This window comes from Dermacentor variabilis, chromosome 7 (assembly GCF_050947875.1).
Source record: "Dermacentor variabilis isolate Ectoservices chromosome 7, ASM5094787v1, whole genome shotgun sequence".
Taxonomy (NCBI): Eukaryota; Metazoa; Arthropoda; class Arachnida; order Ixodida; family Ixodidae; genus Dermacentor; species Dermacentor variabilis.
Genome location: NC_134574.1, coordinates 125,966,358 through 125,989,933, shown reverse-complemented (window position 1 = coordinate 125,989,933; position 23,576 = coordinate 125,966,358). Strand labels below are relative to the sequence as shown.

The 23,576-nt window shown below is 45.6% G+C and overlaps 1 protein-coding gene across 1 annotated transcript in view; it reads left to right on the top strand.

Annotated features, from left to right (window-relative positions):
* Positions 1 to 3,257: 3,257 nt before the first annotated feature.
* LOC142587869 (sushi, von Willebrand factor type A, EGF and pentraxin domain-containing protein 1-like) overlaps positions 3,258 to 23,576 on the top strand; it is a 63,729-nt gene continuing 43,410 nt past the window's right edge. The window contains exons 1-4 of the mRNA XM_075699189.1: positions 3,258 to 3,544; positions 14,010 to 14,223; positions 19,830 to 19,990; positions 22,723 to 22,930. Coding sequence (XP_075555304.1) covers positions 3,473 to 3,544; positions 14,010 to 14,223; positions 19,830 to 19,990; positions 22,723 to 22,930 — 655 coding nt within the window. The 5' untranslated portion in view covers positions 3,258 to 3,472. The remainder of the gene's footprint in view (positions 3,545 to 14,009; positions 14,224 to 19,829; positions 19,991 to 22,722; positions 22,931 to 23,576) is intronic.

The window sequence follows — 23,576 nt, the reverse complement described above, 5'->3', positions numbered from 1 at the left end:
ACGTGCTGAAATAAAATGCTGCAAAAATAATTAAGCACGCACCAACATCCTCATCTCGAATGTGTAAGCCATCGTGTCCGTCATTAAACAGCTGCAATTAAGCACTTTGTGTTGGGGGTCTTCACCTGCTGTCTTCGAAGCCTTGCAATCGTCTTCTGATACTGGAGGCTTCAAACTATTGAATGTAGACGCTACGTTCTTTCGTATAAGCAATACTGGAGCCTGCAAAGCTTTGTTATGGAGATGCTGCGTTACTTCATGTAATGCGTATTTTTTGGCTAAGGAAGCGCGTTTATAAACCCTAAGAAAGAGCTTTCTATGGTAACCAACTCCATACACAATTAAAACATGAAAACATATCTTCAGCCCAATGCAGAACAGCTAACAAAGCTCGAGCGCACATAACCTGCCACAGAGGTTGAGAGTTAGCGCGTTATTGCCATACTGCAAATATTGCACGTGTCCCGCTTTAGATATACCTACATTTCTTTTGCAAAAGTAGAGCACCAAACTTTTTCAGCAGTCGCTTCGCATAGCATAAAGCTCTCTGTCCCGAACGGCATGTGTTCATAGGCCGCATTAACGAACAATTTTATTTTCTAACTTCGTCATTGTATCGAACGTGCCTCGCAGCTCGGACGCTGCCGCGTCACTGTTATCGCTAGTATCACCGCTCATTCCTGCGCATAAAAAAAAGAATGCGAAGTGAAAGTCAGCGTAGCAAATGGGCAGCAGCTGTTCATGGCTTCAAGGCCGCCGTCACTCGTTCATGCGGCTAACAGTGACATAACGAAATGCGAAGAGAACAAGTCGTTAACACCGCGCAAAAGAACTTGCTGTAGCCTTACCATGAAACGGCGGTGAAAGCAGGCTGTGGCAGAAGAACCCAACAACGACGCTCAGGTGCATTTTACAGAAACCACGTGACGGCGTGGCCTGACTATGCTTCGCACATGTTGGGCCGTGCCTCCTGTCAAGCTGCTAGCCGCAGCCACAGTCGCATTTTTCTTGGTGTGCTCTGCCACCTAGCGGAATCGGCGAAGCTCCGTAGCTCGGCTATAGAGAAAGAAACTTCAACAGCGGACACTCCCATAGAGCCCAGCGGCCGAATTGACTGTAGCGAACCAAGCGGATGATATTAACATCTTCCTGTTTCGATTTTGGGCGCGCGCGTTGTGAACGCCAGTTGGTATACACGCCACCCCGGCTCCGCTGATCGGCGCGACATTTTCTTTTTTGTTCACTTCTACTGCTGAACCACGCGCGGCCTTGGCGCGGAATCGTTTTATTTAGTAAAAACGATTGCGTACGATCTTTACAAGCCTCCACCGAATCTGTGTCACGTGCAATTTCATAAAGAAAACGCAAGAGGTTTTCTGGAATGACGAAATGTTTATTTTGCTCTATATAAATGCTCGTTCTGAGCTTCTTGTGCATTTATCCAAAGTTGAGGCACCAGGTAAGCAGCAGCCGTAGCCGTACGAAGCTCCACTGGATGCCATCAGCTGAAGAAAGTAAATTACAAGCATGTATTATTTTCGTAGATTTACCTAACAGGAATATTGCGTGTAGAGGCGAAACGTGCGTAAGTGGTGAATGAGCGGCATTAGTGATAAATTCACTTTAACATACCTTTCGTAGCAAATATACTCCCAAACAATGCCATAAAACCTGAAGGAAACATCCGATTTTCAAGCATACCTCCCTTCCCGGGCATTGTTTCCTGCACTTTAAGAACACAAATACACGGGTGACTGAGCGTTTCCAAAACAACTTGGCCTCAGTCGACGCGATGGTACGCCAAGTACACAGAGGTGGCTACAACACAGGCTCTGAGCCACACCCCGTTACACACTCGCAGAATGCCTTCTAGTCGCACTCAAGACAGATTCGTGAGTGCAAAGCCTGCTTTCAGTCGCTCAGAAGACAAATGTCAAGTTCTTGAGCTCCTCGGCGTTTTCTTTTACGCGTCCTGCCGGCGCAAGCAGCACACTCCCGCGTTATCACTCTCGGCAATTGCTCGTCGCGTTTTCGACAAGCGTGAGTACCGAAATAAGGTAGAAACGTCGTAAGGTAGAAACGGTAGAAATAAGGTAGAAACCATAGAAAGCGTCACAAACTTGTCCCAGTAAATTTCAGTACACGCAAAACTGTTTTGCTAACAGCTTCACAACCTCCAGCGCGGCAAGCATGCCTCAAAGATATCCCAAAAAGTTACGAAATGAATTACAATAATTTTTGGGGTCATAGAATGCGTCACCAACTTCTCCCGGTAAGATTCAGTATACGCGAAACTAACTGCGACACCCAGCCGAGCTGCTTCCCGCTCGCTCACTGCGCCACTACGCCGAGCGCGGCCAATGAGCTTGAAAAAGTACCCCAAGAAGTAGCGACATTAGTTACAATAATGGCTAGGGTCAGAGAAAGCGCCAAAACTTTTCCTGGTAAGATTCAGTACACGCGAAACTGCGTCACACGGCCGAGGTGCTTATCGTCACAAAGGCCGGTGCGGCGAGCGCGCCCAGAAACTACCGAAACAAGTGATAATAATGCTTGGGCTCATAGAAAGCGTCGCAACCATCTTCCAGTACGAGTAATTAACCCAAATTAATGAGGCCTAGACGGCAGAGCTGTTTTTTGATAACTGCGTCACTATATAGGTTGTTGTGTGCAGTAAGCCTAAATGTGCTTGAAGTGCGTCGCCGACTGTCAAACCAAATTCCTCACCTTGCTGTAGTCCAGTAGTGCAGCGGTGCCGTGTCGAAATGGAGACGGAACCCAACAGAACGAGGGGCGCATAAAAAAACGGGCTTTATGCAAAACAGATGAGTCGCCGAGCACGCGAGCTTCATATGCGCAGCCGGCCTCGCTCGCTCCTGTGACATGTCTGGCGCATGACGTATGCACGCGCGTCTGGCGTGCCGCTAGCTTGTTGCTAGGCAACGCAAGAAAATAAGTCGCAAAGTATAAGTTGATTTACCCGCAAATCTTTTTGTTTTAGTGGGAAAGAATTAAAAAAATTAAAACGTTGTCTGTAAGTTCATTTCGCATTCTTTTTTTCTGATGCTCGCGTCAACTGACGGATGGAGTTGAAACTAGGCGTGACGTGTTTCCTGTTGCCAGTTCTTGCATAGTGTTCCCTCTTGTTGAATTTCTTTCTCTATGGCTCGGCCGCGAAACGGCTCGAGTGCCCACTCTTGTCGTTTACTATGTTACTCTATGGACTCACCCCAACTCGCTCGTTATCGTAAGAGTCAGACCCCGGCAGCAGCAGCCCTGTCGCAAGCCGTGCCGCAATCACCAGGTCTCACTTGGTGTGCCATTACAGAAGTCTTTGCGCAGCTCGTCCTAGATGGCGATAAATACACGAAGGATTGGCGACGAAGACGGCGGCGGCAACACAAGCAGCGCAGTTCTCTCGGTTCCGGCTTCCTTCTGCTGAACGGGGCAGGTTTCTCCAGTTAGTTGAACGATGAAATCTTCATGCCGGGCTTTGATTGCATGGCTCACCATCTGCATGTTCTGTACGCCGACGTGGTCTCAGGTGGGCATAAGCTTTATGTCTATGCGCGAGCAGTTTCCGTAAGTTATTCCGTAAGATATAGTCGTTCCCGGGGCATATATATAACGAGCTTTATGCGGTGTGTTCGCACTCAGGACTATAGAATTCTAACAATAGAATTTCTTGATGAAATGTAACAGAAATGTACGAAAAATGCGGTTTTACAACACCAACTCATTTACGAAATATGTTTTTTTTTGCATATAAATTAGCTGTACGCTGATCTCTAGGACGGCTCATGAGTGACATTAGGTGTTTTGTCTTTACACATTGTGCTTCTTCATTAACGTCTTGATAGCGCAGCTGTTCTGTTCCATCTGTGATCAGGTTGATATGAACGTACGACCACTTTATATATAGGGTGTCACCCCTAACTTAAGTCAAGTTGTCCAACGAAAAATAGATTTTAAAAACACTGTAGAAAGTATCATCTTGTGACCTATGATGTTCGGTTGTAAGACATCTGACGACTTCACACAGCGAGCTTTATATTTAAATATGGCAGCGTGTTCTCTTACGCTTTTTTTTTCGTTGGACAGCTTGTCTAGCGTGATCTGGGACACTCGGTACGTATGCAACAAAGAACTTTTCTGGAGTGCTTCCCTCTTGCGTGATCAGAGACTTTACTAGGTATTGAACTGCACTTTCGATGCTGCTTTTTTATTGCGATGACCATTACACGTGTAGTGCGCGGCCTATAGAGTTAGCACTGATGCTAACCTAGCGGGAGCTCTCGAAAGCACTCCCGGGAGGTGTTGCAGACGACAACCCTTTGCAACAAGGATGACTGCAATTCGCGGCTGCAATTTATCATTTGTTAGTGTGCCAGATAGATAGATAGATAGATAGATAGATAGATAGATAGATAGATAGATAGATAGATAGATAGATAGATAGATAGATAGATAGATAGATAGATAGACAGACAGATAGATAGATAGATAGATAGATAGATAGATAGATAGATAGATAGATAGATAGATAGATAGATAGATAGATAGATAGATAGATAGATAGATAGATAGATAGATAGATAGATAGATAGATAGATAGATGGTGCAACTGTTTAACGGAGAGCTTAAAACCAACAAAATCTGCACTTGCAAGCCACGGCAGCTTCAGCAGATAGCGCGATGCACTCGATCACTTGTGTACCCTTTCTAGAGCAATACGGTAAACAAGCGAAAAATAGTTTGAAGTTTGAAGTTTGAAGTTTATTACAATTTTGACAATACAAGATTGTCATGGCGCCGAAGCAAAAGGCGTGACTATACACGCCTGACTAGGCCCCTGGCGCCACGAGCACAGCAGACAACAGTGCAAAAAATATATACATATATACACATAATACACACATATACATACTTATATATACGAATGTTACAATTATACATACAAGAAATCATTGCAGCACAATCAGTGTAAATAATGAAAATGAAGAAATAAGGTGCTTACAGAAAGATACAGGAAGGCCAAAAGGCCACATGGGAACAAAAAGTCTTGCAACGCATGAAATTGCATATCAGTCGAAAAAAAACAGGAAATAAATTACAAAAAACAGGTGTCATTTGTTGGAAAAATACAGTTTTGATTTCTTTCTGAACATTGAAATATTTGAGGAATCTTGCATGATATCAAATAAAGCATGCTCATAATTAAGTAAATTAGGAATCTGCCACTGTAAAAGCTGATTGCCGTAGTTTGTTCTAGTTTTTACCTTAATAAAATTCCTAGCTCTTAAGGTGTAGTTAGTTGTGGTATTAGTATATATAGAAAAAAAGTTCTCACGATTACTTATGAATTCTAAAAAAGCTTTTTCGGATAACTTTTGTTTATACAAACTAGCGACACTCAAAATACTGTCCTGGTGAAAGTACTCAGAGGTATGTTCGTACATCGATAGGTTATTAATAATACGAACACACTTCTTCTGCATTCGGAATAGAGTTTCCAAGTTAGCCTTAGAAGTGACGCCCCAGATAAGTAGACAATAGTGGAGTCTAGAATGGATAGTAGAAAAGTATAACTGACGTTTAAGTTTTAAAGGTAACAGCGTGCGATGCTTATTGAGCATACCAATTAATTGTGCTATGCTACGTTTAATATAACTTACGTGATGCGTCCACCGTAGATTTTCATGGAAGAGTACACCCAAGAACTTGTACTGGGAAACCCTTTCAAGTGGTTGTGATTGAAATATTAAAGGAGATGCGAACTTAACTGGTTTGTTAATAGGAGTAAAAACAATATACTTTGTTTTTTTAACATTTAGGCTCAACTGATTAGCCGATAGCCACACTGAAAGGGAATTTAACCAGTTGTTAATAAGAGGAATTAGAGTAGAGATGTTATCAGAGGAGAAAAAAACGTTTGTATCGTCGGCATATAATACAATATCGGGTGTTCCTGGTATTGCCACGATATCATTGATATAAAGAAGGAAAATCGTAGGACCTATAATAGAACCCTGCGGGACGCCGTACCTAATGTCTGCTAAATCTGATTTTATGCTGTTGATTTCCACAAATTGGGAGCGGTGCGATAGATAGCTACGCAGTAAGTCTAAAGCAATGCCTCTAATTCCATAAAAGGGTAATTTAGAAAAAAGTATGTCATGTTTAATTGAATCAAATGCTTTATTAAAGTCTAAAAATAAGCCTATCGTGTATTGTTGGTTTTCTATATTGGTAACAATTTTAGCACGTATTTCAAGTAACGCAGATTCAGTGGATTTACCCCTTTGAAAGCCATACTGATTCGGGGATATAAGGTTATGCTTTTGCATGTGTCCAGTTATTCTAGCATTTAAGGCTTTTTCAATAATTTTTGAAAAAACTGGAAGTATTGATATCGGCCGGTAATTACTGATGCAATCAGTTGCGCCACCTTTATACAAGACGACGATCCTAGCAATTTTCATGTTATCCGGAAATGTGCCTGTAGAAAACACAATATTTGTTATGTCACAAAGAACACTGCATAATAAATCCGCGACTGCTTTAATTGGTGCTATTTTAATACCGTCATAACCACAAGAAGAGCTGTTCTTTAAATTGCTAATAATGTGTGCTATTTCTGTAGGTGTAACAGGACGAAGATACATAGTATTTTGCAAACTGGTGTTAATATAGTCCTTAAAGTTGTTGCTAACTTCTGAGTCAAAAGAGCCAAAGCACAAGAACTGCTGATTGAATACTTCCGCGAGGGATTTACCACTTAGCACTCTATCGCCGTACGTAAGTTCCTGGGGAATGCTATTTTTTGTGTGCCGTAATAGGTCCTTTAGAGTTCGCCAAGTTTTCTTAGGATCATAAAGAATGTCCGTAAATTTGTTAGCGTAGTAATCAACACGTGACTTTTTTATGTCGGCATTAAGCCTGTTCCTGACCTTCTTATATTGCTTAAAAATTTCTGCGTCCTTATATTTCAGGAAGTTGCTGAAGAGCTTATCTCGTGCTTTCATTCTCTTGACTAAGTCGTAGGTAACCCAGGGTTTCCTCGCTTTCTTAAACTTTCTAACAGTTACCAAAGGAAAAGAATGTTCGTAAATTTCAATAATTTTCTCGAGAAAACTGTTGTATAAAAGGTTTGAATCAGATTTATTTTTATCTAAAATTGCATTCCAGTTTACAGATGCAATATTTTGACGGAAGTTATCTATCGCGCGATTAGTTATCATCCGCGTAGTTTTTGTCGAGTTTTCTATGGTAACCTGTGGAAAGGTGCGCTTAGGAATGAAGCAGAACAAAGGTAAATGATCACTGATTGCACTTACAAGCACTCCCGCTTTCACGTCACTTTCATCATGATTAGTCAGACACAAATCAATCAAGGTTTCACTGGATGCAGAGATGCGAGTAGGCAGAGCAATATTGTTTGAAAAGCCATACATTGATAACAGGTCGACAAAATCATTCACTGATGTGTTAGCAGGTTGCAACAAATCAATGTTAAAGTCACCCAAAATTACAACAGGCATTTTCAGTGACGACAGAGAATCAAGCAATGTTTCAAACCGACGGAAAAATTCAACCAGAGACCCAGCGGGAGGCCTATAAACAACCCAAATTATGAAAGTTCTACATCTGACAAAAAGAAGTTCGTAGTTGGACAACATAGCACAGTGTTCAGCCATTACTTCATAATGAATAGCGTTTTTTATGTATAAAGCGACCCCACCCCCTTTTTTACTACACCTGCTCAAGCATTCAGGTTTGTACCCATTGATTTCGATTGCATCTTCAGTGGTATTGTACCAAGTTTCCGTAAAGGCCAAAATATCGAACTCAAAGCCTAAGGACTTTAAGAATGTGTTTAATTGGTCCTCTTTGTTCCGTAAACTCTGCGCGTTTAAATGATAAAAGGAAAAGAACTTCGAATGCTTACTCTCCTCAGAAGCAAAATTGCGAAAAGAAACGAGATCGAGATAAGACTTAGAACATGAAACCGCCATGGGAAAGAATAAAGTTTATCAAATAATGCCGGAAGCGTTAACATTAAACCATGTTCGCGAGGTCACTTTCTTGGCAAATTCTAATGACACTGTCACCGCTATTCTTTCGTGCAAAAACATGACCATTCTTTTGCCACACGAAGCAGTACTTCATTTCTTTTCCCTTCGTTTGCGCTAGCCACAAAAGCCTTTTGTTCATCGCAGTTAGATTATCAAAAATTCGCAAGTCTGGTGCTTTCTCCCGAAGACGTGAGCGACTTTGCATCCACCGTTCCTTCAATATGACAGATCGGAAGCGAGCTATCACTACAGGTTTTTTACCAGCACGTGGATGCAGCCGATGAAGGGAATCAAGGTCAGAGTCTGATAGCTCGGGAAGCTCGAGCGTACGTGCCAGACAGTTCATCTTATCAAGAAGGTTTTCATTCTCTTCTTTTTGCATACCGTGAATCTCGATGTTTTGTCGGCGACTGTACTGCTCCAATTCATTTAACTGAGTTTTCACTTCGAGGGCATTTGGAGAAGTTTCAGACTCCAAATGTTCAACACGCTTCCTCAAGGCCGCAATTTCAGTACCCTGACTGTCAGTCTTCTTAAGTATTTCGTCATACTTGTCAGAAAGCATTTGGATAGATGCCTCAATGCCACTGATGCCTTTGACAGCTTCGGACAAGGCGTCCACTTTGGCCACAAGTGGAAGAAGTGATAATACATTTGCATTGAGTTGGTTCAGCTTACATTCAAGTCTTTGGCTTTCAGACATATTGGATGAGGCACCGCCCCTTTTTTCATTTGTTTGACATGTTGCGCACTTCCAAGAATTTTTCAAGGAATCGCCTTTACTGCGAAAAGCAGACCCAGTAATCCCAGAACATTTACCAACATGGTATGAATATTTACAAACTGTACACACAAGGGGTATTTCATCGGGCCGAATGTCTCCATTACACGCCAAACATTCAGTCATAATAACAGTGGACAATGATTAACTATAGGCACAGCAGCAGCAGGGAACTTCAGGAGGTTAAGAGCGAGTTCGAGTGCAAGTGGCATTCAGAACCTATGGAAATCTCTTTAGCCCAAATGCTTCATGGAAGACAAAGCAAAACAGGAGTACGTCATTATAAACTTCGTCGCTTGCCCCTGTAACTGTCATCCAATTCAAGAAACATCGAGATGACAAGAAGAAAGTGTGGGAACAAGACGCCTCCCGCCGAACGGCAGCGATACGTCGTCGTCACGCCATCGTCTTCGTGCACTCGTGCTGTCACATCGTGTCCATGCCATTGTCAGTATACAGACGGTAGTCATGCATTCCTTGTCATACCGCCGTCGTGAGGCCACTGTGGTCGGTCCATCGTCGTCATTCCGGCTTCTTCATCCAGTGCTCCTCATACCATCGTCATCACGTCGTCATCGTCATGGCAGCGTCGCCATACAGTTGTTGTCATTCTGCTGTCCTCACGCCGTTGTCGTCAAGCCGTAGTCGCAATACCGTTGTCATCTCGTAGTCATCGTGCCATTGTCGTTCCACTGACGTTATTTGTTCTTCCTCTTTCTATCCTCGTCAAAGAATCGCCATCCCGTCGTCGTAATCGTGGTCAATTCTAGCACGTGCGTGTCACAGAAGAAGGGGTGTTCTCGTAATCAGGTGTCCCGAAGCAATAGTAACCTTAAAACTACCCCTACAGATACTACAAAAAAATGTGCCTTCAGGAGTACGATGTGCACCTGCACTGCTAGAATGCTGATCGCGGTAACATCGGCAGTCATTGTGAGGGGTGTTCTACCGGAACATTCAGTTTATTTAGAACATTTAATGTTTATTGCAGTGTGTAGCTAGAGGCACGCTTCTAGGAAACTGCTAATTGATAAGGCAGTGTGCGTCAAACGACGTTTTAAAGACTGACATCTCGAAGAGCTGTCTCACTAATCGCCTGGTTACCTGATACAGCTTTTCTTTTTCTTAATTTGGTCACGCTGCTCCTGCGTTGTCATTCGTGCAGTGATATTTGTCACCAAATATAGATGACGCAAATATGTGTACACGAAAGGACTTATGCCCCCCCCCCTCATCCCGCTGTTCGACGGGTGATCTTCTTAGCTACAGGGCTGTATTTTTGTTGACGGTACACACATAGTGACACTATTCGTGCTGCTTGTGACCTGTCTTTGAGTCTTCCGCCTTTATGTATATTTTTTCCGTGCTTACCGTTCTATAATAACGCGATAGCGTTAAGAGCTCGTGTCGCAGAAAAGCCGGTGTCGTCGGCGTCGGCGTTGGCGTCCGCGGCGTTGGCCGTGAGCGATAAATCACGGCAGGCACTTCATAAATAAAAAGCAACTTCCAAGATGGGCTGTGTGGGAATCGAACCAGGGTCTCCGGAGTGTGAGACGGAGACGCTACCACTCAGCCACGAGTTCGACGCTTGAAAGCGGTACAAACGCGCTTCTAGTGAACGCGGTGTTGCCTTAAAAACGTGCCGTAGAAAGTTATACTGCGGTGTATATCGGTAATTATGAGCATGTAACTTACAGAAGTCGCATTTACACGAGTAGCGAAGTAAGTTTCCGCTACATTTCTTCTGCGCTTACCGCACACGCAGAGCCATCTTGCGGCAAACACAGAAGACCCCCTCCTCTCAATGTACGGCACTGCCCCGACAGGTGGCGCGCCATGCGCGCATTGGGGCTGTGCGCGGACCGGTGCCAGGCGCGTCGCGGCTCCGACTCCCTCTCCCCTGACGACGCTTCGCCGTGCTCCCACGCGGGTTGCAGAATCAAGCGCCGTTCCTTTCTTTAGATCACTATCTATCTATCTCTCTGCCCGTGCCGATCACGACGTTTGGCTGGCGTAGATCGTTTCCCCCTCCGAGACACCGAGTTCTTTGGTTCGTTCCGTTTGCTCAGGCGCACGTTTCGTTGCCGCGCCGAACGCTGCGTTGCTCGACGCTCTCCGTGTGATAGGTGGCCGCAAAGTCCGATGCGGGGCGCCTCGTAAGTGATCCCTGCGCCGTAGCGCATTGTCTTACACCCCTTGGCGGGTCGATGGGAACGCTGTCGCGTTCTACTCTTGAAGGCGAAGCTTAAGCGTCCTCCAATTTTTTTCTGTTGCTTATGTAGTAGATTTGAGATTTTGAAGTAACCAGCTCTCAAGAGCTTAGCCCTTTCGTTTGTTGCTTTTAATGTTTTCTGCCCTTAAATTACTAACATGCCGTGCCATAAAAAAGGATTACTAGAACGTTGACCCGACATAATACACATCAACAAAACGAGCTATCAAGACTCCCTTAGAAATTTAGTAGGCGCAGGCTCACGTTCTAGGCTTCCAACCGGCCCTTCGGAAATCCAAGTTTTTATGCTGGCCTCTTGGGGCCTATATTCGAGATACTCCCTCCCACCCATCTGTTTCTCCTCTTGCCCATCCCTCTGCACGGGGTAGCATGGTAGAAGGCATTCACCTTGAGTTAACCTCTCCGCAATTCCTCTAATAAAGTCCCATTTGTCCGGCCCCATTTGACGCCATTATTTCCATATGGGAACACAACACGTCGTTAACTTCTGAAGCCATAGTTACTAAAGTTTAAGAAAATACTAATATTTGGTAACAACATCCATTTGGGGGGAAAGAAAGTTCCTTTTTAGTTTGGTACTTTGTTATGCAGTGACAACTTCATAGCAGTTGTTGCGTGAACAGGGCGGTTCCGCCACACGGAGCAGCTCTGCAAGAAAAGGTCAATTCTTTAACTGTCCAATCATGATTGTTTATTCTAACATTTTTTTGAACTTGTCTAGTATTACGACACGCGAAATAGGGTAGCTGTTTGCATGGATAACGTAAATACGACGACAAATGTCTGCATGCTCCCATTTGGGCACGCTGGTGCAAAAAGGGGGCTGTGGGAGCAACCGTACTGCGACTGCCTGCATGTTGGCTTCAACGCGTCTTTGTTAACCCAGATGCCTCGAAAAAAGCTCCTTACGCTGGAGGAAGCGGGGGAAATGGTTCTCGCCGGCGATTATGCACAAGTAATTCGTGTTGTGCTGCTACCCCCACCGAATGTGGGCGATATTCTTACAGATGAAGAGGAGGGCGATAGTGATGCCGCCGTCGCAGACACTCTAGCAAATGATGTTGCAGGTGAGGCTGAAGTCCACACGGCTGATGCCGACGAATGTGAAGAAGCTCTCCAGGAAGCAGCAGCCTCGAAACCGAAAGAAAGCAACTCAAGATTCTCCTGTCTGGAGGCGAGCTATTCAGTATTCGCGCCCAATAGTAGAGATGCAGCTTCAGCCACTGCGAGAGACCCATGCCGAGCTTGAAGGTGAGGTGCCCTTTGATCTCTTTGCCGACCTATTGAACACGGAATTTATTTGCCTCATAACCGACGATTACAATAGTAATTCCCAGCAACAGAATGACCACAGCGTTAGCATAACTAACAAAGACATACTTCAGCTTGTATCCATTCTAGAGTGGTTACCATAAGCTCCGACGCTCTGACCTCTATTGGTCGAAAGCTGAGGACCTCAGTGTTCCTTTTGTGGAAAATATCAACGAGCTGCGCGAAATTCCAGCCAATAAAGAGGTACATCCATGTGTGCGACAGTGAAAACCTTGAGAAGCGGGACAAGAACGTGGAGATAAGACCTCTACTCAGTCTTGTCAATAGCTCGCTTTAGCAGTTCGAAATATTTTCGGACAATCGTAGCATGGACGAGCAAATGCTGCCGTATACTGGTCGACAGAGCTACAAGATGTTCATAAAGCTAAAATCAATACGCTTTATTTACAAGGAATGAATCCTTTGCTCTTAATCAGGGTGTTCTTTCAACATTGATATCTACTGCGGGATAAACGACGGTGAAAGCACGAATATACCGCTTGGAACACGCATTGCTTTGAACGCTCTCACGTGCGTTGATGTCATAACAAACCATCTTATTTTTATGGAACATTTTTTTCATATCACATGCTTGATGGTGAGAACTGAAAAAAAGAACCTGGATTCAGAGCAACAGGAACCGTGAGGGAGGCCAGGCTGAAGAAATGCCCACTTGCTGATTGGAAGGAACTAGCCACTCACATCAGATGATCTTTTGATTTTATGTGCGATGGCGACGTCCTTGCTATCAAGTAGAATAACAATAGGTGTGAATGCATTGCTGCAAATTTGATGGCGTTCACTAAACCGCCACAGCCACCCGCTATAGCCAAAATGAGCGAAAGCTAGTTCCAGTGCCCCAGCCGGGAGTAATACAATATAAAAAGCATATGAGGGGCGTCGACCTATTTTATAGGTTCATCAAGCGACTATCGTCCTTGCCTGCATGGTAAAAAGTGGTATTGGCCACCACTGAGCAATCTGTTTGTAACACTGCGCGTTGCAGCCTGGAAGCGGCTTTACACAGAACTAGAGAGTGAACCGGCACTTCAACAGCTTCAGTTCACGAGGCTCATCGTGCAGACCTGCTGACCAATAGGCTGAACACCCGAGAACGGACTGGCCCTCGAAGTGCTCTTGTTTTCCACAGCGAGGAAGGCCGCGGCTGTCATTTGGTGCCGTTGTAAAAACAGAGCCGGTGCCGCCAGTGCACCAAAAACACACGAATGAAGTGCCAGATGTATGGCGTTCCCCTCCACATCCACTGTTCGGCTGCCTACCATGAGCGAAAATAAAGCGCGCATGGAGTACCATGCCTTGCTTCTGACCCGCGGAAAGGAAAAAAGCAACCCCAGCATTCATACGCTTAGGGCCATTGTTCCCATTTGGGAGCACTCTATATTATGTAAAGTACTGATGCCAGTGAAATAAAACTTGTTTTCCATGTACAAGTCTACCCTCTAGACAAGTCGAAACAGTTTGTTTTGTTTTTAGCTGCGCCACTTCTACTGTCGGCGCCTAATTGGTTAAGCAGTCAACACCTTCGCCCAATAAAGATCGAAATGCCGCCGACGCTGTAAATCTGCGATCGCATCGAACAAATTTGTAGGAACACGCGGCCGCCCGCTCAGACGCTGCACGGTTCCCGTGGGAGAGGATGAACTCCACAGGCACCGACCTGGTATTCCTTCTCGACCGGTCCGGGAGCGTGGGTCACGCGGGCTTCGAGACGGAGCTGACGTTCGTCGACAACTTCCTCAACTACTTTGAGGTGATGCCCAACGCCACGCGCGTTGCGATCGTCTCCTTCAGCGACACAGTCGGTGAGCTGAGCACCTTTTCTGCCTCTGAATTGCTATCTCTCTTCGTATCACTTGCCTTTCCTGCTCATGGGTGAACGAAAGAAGCGTTATACAGAGGCGTACGATTTTCTCTAAAGAAGTAACTTTCATGAAAGTTTTGCGCTTACTACTGTCTTGTTCTTGCTTAAAGGGTCCCTGAAATGCTTTTTTTCTTACGACCAGACATGGACGGTAACTCTCAAGGAAGACTTTCTCATAAAAAATTTCGTGTAGGGTCGCTATAAGGCAGGCGCAAGTTGTTAAGCATTGCCCTATCCTAGAACTACGGCGTTTCACACCAGCTTTTTAACCCTGCGGCCATCTCTGTGTCCCGTCTCCTTCAAGCGATCACTCACGTGTGGCCTGCTTCTGGTTGTTTTTAACCGAGTGTGCTGCCGCTTCTCTTTCTTACGCAGTTTTTATCGTTGAGTGTGGATTACGTGGAAAGAAATTTTAAGGTGGACTGCGTGCGGTAGATGCGGACACGACGGTACCGTGCCGTGTCTGAGCACAAGATGGACAAAACTGACAGCAAGTCAACGAACACTGCATACAATGAAAGCGTCATACAAAGCACCACCTTTGATAACAACAAAAACTTGAAAGGAGAAGTTAAACACGTGATTCAAAGTGTGTACCAAACTGGCTGACATTCATTTTGATTGTAGGTGTCCCTTATATGGATGATGATCTGAGATAAATGTGCTTTTCAGGAAATTATTCTTTCTTCACTTCGGTTTTGCATATGAGTTTTCTGTAGGTCACGCAGACCTTTCAGTAAAAGCACAACGGGTGGCACATCATTACAGTCTTTCTACTCTGTCTTTCTCCAAATTTCTATCAATGCCATCCCAGAATAAAATGGCATCCTTACACTCAATAAAGCAGTGTTCAATTATTTGAGGCACGTTAGAAAGGCGACAGATATTTGAACCAACGAAAATATTCTTTTTCTGAAGTGGCAAAGTTTCAAAGTTTCTAAGTGGCAAAGTTTCAGGGCGTAAGTTGCAAAAAACATTTGTAGAAGTGGGAAGTGGCCTTTTTCGCACACTTGCGAATACATCATGCCCTGGTAATCTGATGCCCATTAATCGATAAAATGGTGGTGGGAACGAGATCATAATGAGAGCAGCATTCCGGGCAAGTTGGTATTCCATTTCGCGACACTAAAAAACGACACGGACGTGAGAGAAGACGACACAGCAAGCGTCGTCGTCTTCTCTCACGTCGACAAGCGTCGTCGTCTTCTCTCACGTCGACAAGCGTCGTCGTCTTCTCTCACGTCGACAAGCGCCGTCGTCTTCTCTCACGTCGACAAGCGTCGTCGTCTTCTCTCACGTCGACAAGCGTCGTCGTCTTCTCTCACGTCGACAAGCGTCGTCGTCTTCTCTCACGTCGACAAGCGTCGTCGTCTTCTCTCACGTCGACAAGCGCCGTCGTCTTCTCTCACGTCGACAAGCGTCGTCGTCTTCTCTCACGTCGACAAGCGTCGTCGTCTTCTCTCACGTCGACAAGCGTCGTCGTCTTCTCTCACGTCGACAAGCGTCGTCGTCTTCTCTCACGTCGACAAGCGCCGTCGTCTTCTCTCACGTCGACAAGCGCCGTCGTCTTCTCTCACGTCGACAAGCGTCGTCGTCTTCTCTCACGTCGACAAGCGTCGTCGTCTTCTCTCACGTCGACAAGCGTCGTCGTCTTCTCTCACGTCGACAAGCGTCGTCGTCTTCTCTCACGTCGACAAGCGTCGTCGTCTTCTCTCACGTCGACAAGCGTCGTCGTCTTCTCTCACGTCGACAAGCGTCGTCGTTTTCTCTCACGTCGAAGACGGCACACCAAGCGTGTCGTCTTCTCTCACGTCGACAAGCGTCGTCGTCTTCTCTCACGTCGACAAGCGCCGTCGTCTTCTCTCACGTCGACAAGCGTCGTCGTCTTCTCTCACGTCGACAAGCGTCGTCGTCTTCTCTCACGTCGACAAGCGTCGTCGTCTTCTCTCACGTCGACAAGCGTCGTCGTCTTCTCTCACGTCGACAAGCGCCGTCGTCTTCTCTCACGTCGACAAGCGCCGTCGTCTTCTCTCACGTCGACAAGCGCCGTCGTCTTCTCTCACGTCGACAAGCGTCGTCGTCTTCTCTCACGTCGACAAGCGTCGTCGTCTTCTCTCACGTCGACAAGCGTCGTCGTCTTCTCTCACGTCGACAAGCGTCGTCGTTTTCTCTCACGTCGAAGACGGCACACCAAGCGTGTCGTCTTCTCTCACGTCGACAAGCGTCGTCGTCTTCTCTCACGTCGACAAGCGCCGTCGTCTTCTCTCACGTCGACAAGCGTCGTCGTCTTCTCTCACGTCGACAAGCGTCGTCGTCTTCTCTCACGTCGACAAGCGTCGTCGTCTTCTCTCACGTCGACAAGCGTCGTCGTCTTCTCTCACGTCGACAAGCGCCGTCGTCTTCTCTCACGTCGACAAGCGCCGTCGTCTTCTCTCACGTCGACAAGCGCCGTCGTCTTCTCTCACGTCGACAAGCGTCGTCGTCTTTTCTCACGTCGACAAGCGTCGTCGTCTTCTCTCACGTCGACAAGCGTCGTCGTCTTCTCTCACGTCGACAAGCGTCGTCGTTTTCTCTCACGTCGAAGACGGCACACCAAGCGTGTCGTCTTCTCTCACGTCCGTGTCGTTTTTCAGTGTCGTGCAATATCATTTAAGTAACGAGATCAATATTGAATATTTCTGAAGATTTTTTTTCGCAACACAGAAAACGAATAATATTTAGAAAAACGAACAGACATAAGAAGAGCAATCTAAAAAATAAGGCTCACGTATGAACCCCATTAACAAGGTCTAGAAAGGTGGCGGCTTTCTCACGGACGGTATGCCAGGTTTAAAAGCACGTTCAATTTCCTTCGGAATGCTTCTTCTTTTTTTTTTTCTGGATCATCGCTTGTTAGAATACGTTCTGGTATAATTCTGGACAAATTATGTATAAAACTTCGCTCCTTGAGAAATGCAGAGCCTGCGGTTACGGCTGAAAGCCCGTTTCTTTTTTAAACTACAGGGGACCGCTGTGTTGACTATTGTGGCGACCGCTGTGGCGACCGCTGTGTAGTCGCTATTGTACTTCCTACACACACGTGCTGCGCAAGATACGCTTACTACAGCATTCGTACCGCTCATATATCGCCCCCGCCAAAAAGTCGTCGCTGCTCCCATTTTCATGAGATAAACCCTCTCCGTCCCATCGGCGGCCCCTTTGCGAGAGCTGTACTAGATAAACCACATTCACCGGCCGGAAGTGGACCACTAGTTTGAAGAAACGTCAGTGTTTATTACATTTGTTTAGTCATTTTTTAAGCTGGCACAAATTACTACATATACCTAAGCATTTGAATATAGGCGTATAGTAGCGCCGTGTTTCAAGCATTACCGATGACGCAACGCGGTTAGCCAATCGAATCGCTCGTCCAACTTACGTCACGCACACCCGCTATCGCAGGCAACGGGGCGCTAAAGAACTCAGGGAAGCGGCGGCGTTGCGATCAGTAGCGAGAGACATTTTTAAAACCTTATAGTGGAGTTGACGCTACGACTGGAGCGACCAAATGTGTCACCTAATGACCAGAAGGACCTACACTAACGGCGCAGTACATTTGCCCATAATTTTCTAAATTGTTACGGGGTCGCTTTAAGTATCGCTGCAAGATCGTGTTTTCTGGTCCAGATCGTTCCGTATGACACCTGGTAATGTTACTTGCCTAGTTTAACGAGTAAAAAGTGCACATTTGGCTTTGCATGGGTCCCTCGCCGTGAATGATTTTAAAAACTTGGCGCTTCTGCACTTCTGGCAGCTGAAGTACAACAACGAAGGGCATTTGATATTACTATCCAATATTCGCTGGTGCGTGTGATGTGGAATTCTAGTCAAAGGCAAATTCACGTCATTTTGTTCGCATACAAGGCAAGTAACAGCGGCAACTGTTGCAGTGCATGAACGATCCGGTTCATAAAATTTTGATCTTTCGGTAAAGCGTTCCAGAACAAATTAAAAGCAAACCCCAATTTATTTTCGTTGATTTTAAGGGAGGCACTTGCTGGGAGCGCAGGTCTCTGGACTCGGTTCGATACTTAGCAGGTAGCGTTGCGGAAGCTATATTCAAGTAGTGAGGTCAGGCAAGTCCCACTCCGGGCGTTTCCCAACGTGGTTGTTTCTCATGTGCGACGCTTTTTTCTGCAGTATATTTCACGCATTACAACGGCATCCTGTGGACGTAAGTTTACGCGGAAACACGTATAATATTTGCGTAATTTAGGCCGCGAGCGCAGGCCGCGTGATTTGGCTGCTGGACGCGGAAACGCGTCGATCCGCTCCTTAGGTGCTAAGAGAAGCAAGGTGTGAGCCACCTTCCACGTATTTTTACGTTACATTCTGTGACATAATATTATGATACTCATTGCTACATCCAATTACTTGGCCCATACGCATGTCTTTTTTTTTGTACGTGAAGCACTATACTTTGTTTGTGAATGCCTTCCAATAGCGTTGCCTTCCACCGCCAGTATTCTGCACAAACGAAGAATTACTGGGGGAACAACGAAAACCTCATTCAGTCAGTGAATGAGTGAACTACCTCCTCACTCAGTCAGTGAAGAAGCCAGGCGGAAAGTTACCGCAACAGCTCCATAATAAAAGCGGTCACTTTGCTATTGAATTGTGTAATTAACTGCGGTGGTTCATTACCCTAATTACCGGCGGGTATCTTATTATAGTTATTGTGCTAGCGGCTAAAACTTTGATGCTGGTGTTGAAACTGCTAATTTTATCTTTAGTTGTCTTTTTTAGCCTATTTACTTCCTTCTGGAGCACCTTCGCTTCTAACATGCACCCTAATCTTCGTACTTGAAAAGAATTGCTGCACCTTTGATTGTCTACTCCCGAGATGTTCATATCAAGAGTGAGAAGTCGTAGTCTGTTCTCACTTTGCAATATATATATATATATATATATATATATTCGAATTCGATAAAGGCGCGATTTGGCCACCAGCTCTAGGTAGGGTTGAATGATCGCAAACATAGGCGCCTGCAGCATCTTCTGGCCCCCACCGTACGGGCAAACAGGGCATTCGAAATAAGAAAGCAGAATTACAGACAGCAGGGTGGAACTTGGACACCACCTATTGCGCTTTTTGTCTCGTATTTGATTCTAATGTGGATGTCGTAATTTAGCGAGCTTATCGGCAATAAAGTGAAGAAATTGATACCTTGAATAATTCCAAATTAACATAACGGCTGCCATATAATGGCTCTTATATTCTCATTACGCCCCGTATACCTCATATGATATATGCGAACAGATGGGTTTATCTACGAGAACCCAATAATGCTCACATGGGACGTCCTCCTTTTGAAGTATGGAAACACATAGTCTTTATATGGGAGCGCCATGTGCTCGTTCGGCATTATTGGATACGGGGCATACGTATTTTTTTTTTCTCTCTCTAGGAAGGTCTTAGCAAATGCATTGTTTTCCACCATTAAAGTTACTGCGCCTTCTGTCCCTCCTCACAGTTCCGTTCACCCTAATGTATATTTTTATTTTCAGTTGTGCATGCCGACTTCCTCAAAGAGCCCGGCAACAAGTGCCAACTGTCGATACTCAAGCAACAGGCAATCAAGAACTCTGACTATCACGGCACCAACACGGGCGCCGGTCTCCGCAAGGTTCGCAAAATATTCAGAAACAGCCGTCAGCATGCGCACAAGGTGAGTGACCCAGCATGCACTTTAGCCACCTGCTGGAGCCTGAAAAAAAGCACCGGCAACCACGCGGAAGGTGTCGGACGGCGTACCCTTCACGTATTCATCCCGGTACTTATTCGCCTTCAAGACCGCGAGAGGCGCTGGCTAACACGCCCGCGGCTAATCTTAAACACAAATACCCAAGCAAATGGACGCCAGGATTCGCGCCGCACTAGCTGTATTGTTAAACAACCACACGCGTAGTGCCGAAGAAAGTGGTTCAGATCACACCTGCGGCAAAAAAAAAACAAAAGATATTTTCACCCATTTTCTTTGCATTTGTTTTTCTAACAACATAAGAATAACATGGAACAACAATAACACAATATTGAATTCCCCTTACGCCTAAACTATTATAATTTTCTTTCTTCTTCAAGTGGTGTGGAGTAAAAAAATATCGACAATTACCATGCTCCCTAATGCGAAATTTGACCACGGCTGTGCACCTGTTTCCATTTCGCGAGATATTGCCTGGTGCGGACCACCTGTCTCGTTATGGCACGTTGCAAACGGAACTAAATGCGCCGCGACCGCCTCGCTAATCGGGAGATCGCGAGAGGCGGCGTGTGGGTGACGCGTGGGCGTGATTCAGAGCAGCAGCCGCAGTCAGACCTCCGCTCATGCGCGCTTTCTTTCTGTACAGACGACGCGTGCCACTCTGGCGCCATCTCGTATCAATCGTCGCCGCAAAGCCGGTCTTGCGCGGCCCTACACTTTTCTTCCTTCGCTTTCGCCATACCCTCCTCCGTTTTGTGCCTCATGGTTCTGCAACACCCTCCTCCTCGCGGTTGCTTCACTGTCGCCGTCTTTCATCTTCTGCTGCGCTCCTCGTTTGATTTCACTATTCGCCGTGTTCGCTTGGTTACGAAGGACAACGCTGACGTTTGCTGCAGGAACGGGTGCCTGAGAGCTGCGCTCTAAGGAAATGCAATCGCGCCCCTCAGATTATGTTATCCTCGTTCGTGTATTCTTCTGACACGCAGCAGCCAGCTGGCTGCGAGACTACGGTAACGGTATCGGTCACTACGTATGCAATCTTCAGACAGCTCGCAGGAATGCTGCAGACGTATTTGTCGGTAGGCGTTCCCCCATTCGCTAAACGCGCGCTGATGGAACTAGCTGTTACATATCGAAAGCCTGCCGCAGTGGCTGAGCAACTGAGCCGTTTAGCCGCTGAATGAGAGTTCACGTTTTCGATTGCCGGTCACCACAACGGCATTCGTAGAGGAACTGCTTTATAAACACGGCTCTGGCCCGTGAACCTACTCGACGAGGCTGAAGCATAAACATCATCAGGTTTCGAAATTCACGTTAACGTAAGTGGAAGCCGAGCGAAACCGGTTCATTATCCTACGGTTTGCCTTCAGCGGACGGCAACTTGGTGAATAAAGCACAAAGCGCGTGAACTCAATAATTGAGAACTGCAAGATTGTTTTGGCTATCTTAGCGTTTTCTTTATTTTTGTTTTTCTTTATTTTCCCTGGGCCGTCCTCGCAGGGAAAGCCTGCAAACAAAGGTAGAACTCGACTAAATAAACGCTTCACTATTTCAAATAATATGGGCGTCGACTCAGGGTTTGCTTTATCTCTGTTTCCCGTCCGCTGGCCGTAGCAACGATGAAAGCATATAAAAAAATTCTAATAGCGAAAAACTGGACGACCTTACTCATACAACGCCAACGCTGGTCAGGTCTAACAATCTACAAAATGATCCAGCATTGTCTAACGTTGTGTTCGCTGACTTTCGCGGTTCTGCGCAACCTTCTTGCAGTTATCGCCGTTTTCTTGTCCTTGTTTCCCGTCCACAGGTCTTTGTCTTTGAAAAAATATGGACGAAAATGATTAGAAATTGGCTTAGACAGTGCTTCACTGTTCATGGCATTGCTTTCGTCCACTTCAGGCTTCCCTTGCCCATGCTTGCCATCTCATGACCTTACCCGTAGCAAATCAGTTTGTGCCTCCCAACCCTACAACACGCCGTCCATAATTATTGCACTTAGAAACCCATACATTCTTTGAACCACTTACAAACGTTCAGCCGATCTCTAAATGAAGTAATGAAGGTTCACTTCTCTAACACTTTACAATGTTATGGTGAAAACCAAAGTGAGAAACTCGTCGCCTTTACGCGAATGCCATCGTGACGGGGTGCATCACGTTTCTAACCAATCATTTTATGTAAATGACGGGTACGCGCCAGGAAAGTGAAATCGCATTGTTGCGGCCTGGAGAGGCAATATCCAGACCGGTAGGTCGTCTCATGCGGTTCAAATAAAAGCAGGCGTATCGTATCGATGGAAACAGAAAAAGGGATGTGGCTGCTGGCTTGTGCTCTCCTCTTCTCACCGGTGAAACGCACTCATAAACATGTTCCAGCTTCTTTTGAGATAAAGTGGAATGTGGCACTTGCAAACGTATTCGCACAGTATTACCTAGAGGAACTAAGAAATCCCACTCACAAAGGGCGTCAGCTTGCGTCTTGCTTCGCATAGCAAACTTGGCTGTATAGGCCGTTCATTCTTTTTTCTATAAGTATGCTTGACCGCAATACATTGTGCATGATTCGGCACACTGCGCTATTACTTTGAGGCGAAGTTTACTTAAGCACACCTGTCATAACGAAACGCATGTGGTACCCTCGCTGCCCGTATATGTGTTGGCACGCCTGCGCCCGTCTGCGATTATAATTTGTTACAGGTTCTCGTGCTGGTGACAGACGGCATGCCGACGGTGGGGCCGGATCCATTGATAGAGGCGAATAAGCTCAAGAATGCAAACGTCGAGATATTCGTGTTCGCCATCGGAAAAAGCATCATTAATCGAGTTCTCGTAGGGCTGGCATCGTCCGAGCGCCACCTCTTCGAGTGCGACGACGTCGTCGACTTCCGGAGGAGGTTTGATCTGGGTAAGTCTCCGAATTTTTTAAAAGCTGCTTCGGCATATAAGAAGCCCGACTTTGCCAACTTTCTTTATGCCTGTTTGCCGCTGGAAACCGGGGAGCACAAATCTAAGCACTTATCTTCAATCGAAGAATGACTTAATTAACCGATCAACCTTCTCGCCTCCAGATATAAAGAAATTTATATCTGTTATTCATTGATAACGTACATAATAATATATATTATATATCATATGGTAGCTTAGCTCACATAACGTCATATTGACAAGAAATTTCTCCTTAATGAAAGTTGATCAGGAAAAAAGAATTTGTTTTATCCACATATTTTCTGTCAAGGTTACCTTAGCCTCATACTGGAAGCTGCTCAGAATAGAGCAGTTAGATTTATCTCACGTAATACGACCAGTTTTACCTCCCACTGTTATCCATATAAATGAAAAGATTTCACTGAAGGCGAAGTCACCAACCTCTTAATCTTGTATGTCTTTGCCACACGTACGTTTACAGCAATAAGTCACACCCTCTACCGCTTCATCCTAGACGATGAGCTTGACGACGTCTTCACAATACGCTTGTTTTTGTAACAATGCACGTTCAAATGTAGACGTTTCTACTGCAAATTTAAGCATCTGCTTTGCTTTTCGTTCATTTC